The 1457-nt window shown below is 63.5% G+C and overlaps 1 protein-coding gene across 1 annotated transcript; it reads right to left on the bottom strand.

The window, feature by feature from the left end:
• Nucleotides 1-239: 239 nt before the first annotated feature.
• Nucleotides 240-1162, bottom strand: LOC106695798 (histidine-rich protein PFHRP-II-like; the record flags this gene model as incomplete). Its single annotated transcript, XM_014450669.1, has 1 exon — nucleotides 240-1162. A coding segment is annotated over one exon (923 nt), but the record flags the coding sequence as incomplete, so codon positions are not given.
• Nucleotides 1163-1457: the final 295 nt, after the last annotated feature.

Genomic DNA, 1457 nt, shown 5'->3' with positions numbered 1-1457 from the left:
TGCTCAGGTCAGCCCAGGCCACAGGGGAGCCAGCCGCCAGGTGGTGCAGCCCTGGTCAGGGAGGCCAGCGGCCAGGGCCGTGCCAGGGGTCTTATTCTGGCTCAGGCACACGGCAGTTTGATATTTTAAATGGGGGTCTCATTTCTCTGAGCCTCAGTTTCCTCATAAAACAGAAAACTCAGTTAGATGACCTCCAAGGGCCTCCGTACGTTTGAGAGTTAGGAACTTCTAGGTCTCACCTGCGGCCCACGCTGTGTTTGCAGCAGCCGCCGTGCGCTCGGTAAGCCGGGAGGCCGCGGTGCACCGCGGTGCGCTCGGTAAGCATCTAGGCCGCTGTGCGCTCCGTAAGCATCGAGGCCGCTGTGCGCTCGGTAAGCATCTAGGCCGCGGTGCGCTCGGTAAGCATCTAGGCCGCTGTGCGCTCGGTAAGCATCTAGGCCGCGGTGCGCTCGGTAAGCATCTAGGCCGCTGTGCGCTCGGTAAGCATCGAGGCCGCGGTGCGCTCGGTAAGCATCGAGGCCGCTGTGCGCTCGGTAAGCATCTAGGCCGCGGTGTGCTCCGTAAGCATCTAGGCCGCTGTGCGCTCCGTAAGCATCTAGGCCGCGGTGCGCTCGGTAAGCATCTAGGCCGCTGTGCGCTCCGTAAGCATCTAGGCCGCTGTGCGCTCCGTAAGCATCTAGGCCGCGGTGTGCTCCGTAAGCATCTAGGCCGCTGTGCGCTCCGTAAGCATCTAGGCCGCTGTGCGCTCCGTAAGCATCTAGGCCGCGGTGCGCTCGGTAAGCATCTAGGCCGCGGTGCGCTCGGTAAGCATCTAGGCCGCGGTGCGCTCGGTAAGCATCTAGGCCGCTGTGCGCTCCGTAAGCATCTAGGCCGCGGTGCGCTCGGTAAGCATCGAGGCCGCGGTGCGCTCGGTAAGCATCGAGGCCGCGGTGCGCTCGGTAAGCATCGAGGCCGCGGTGCGCTCCGTAAGCATCGAGGCCGCCGTGCGCTCGGTAAGCGGGGAGGCCGCCGTGGGCTCGGTAAGCATCGAGGCCGCCGTGCGCTCGGTAAGCGGGGAGGCCGCCGTGGGCTCGGTAAGCATCGAGGCCGCGGTGCACTCGGTAAGCAGCGAGCAGCACTGGCACGTCCTGGAGGCGGTGCTTCCGGCTACTCGGACCGGAAGCTGCGGTGGGACCACATTCTAATTAATATTCAATGGGCCGTGTCTGTGTTAAAGTCACTGCCACACCTGGGGATGGGCCTTGCTTTGTGTTCTTATTTGCAGCTCGATCACGAATTACATGCAGGGCCGATGCCAGCTGGAAACCTGCCCCTACGACCACGTGGGATGGCGGGGTTCGCCTCGATCGTCCACAGCTTAAGGGAAGGTTTCAGGCTCTGCACCTGCCCTAACTCCCCACGTTCCAGGACCTGCTGTGGGCGCCCAGGGGACCCAGGAAATGGCTCAGCACCGTGTT

This window comes from Myotis lucifugus, unplaced genomic scaffold (assembly GCF_000147115.1).
Source record: "Myotis lucifugus unplaced genomic scaffold, Myoluc2.0 scaffold_3125, whole genome shotgun sequence".
Taxonomy (NCBI): domain Eukaryota; kingdom Metazoa; phylum Chordata; class Mammalia; order Chiroptera; family Vespertilionidae; genus Myotis; species Myotis lucifugus.
Note: the sequence above shows the minus strand (reverse complement) of the source record. Positions and strands in the feature narration are given on the sequence as shown.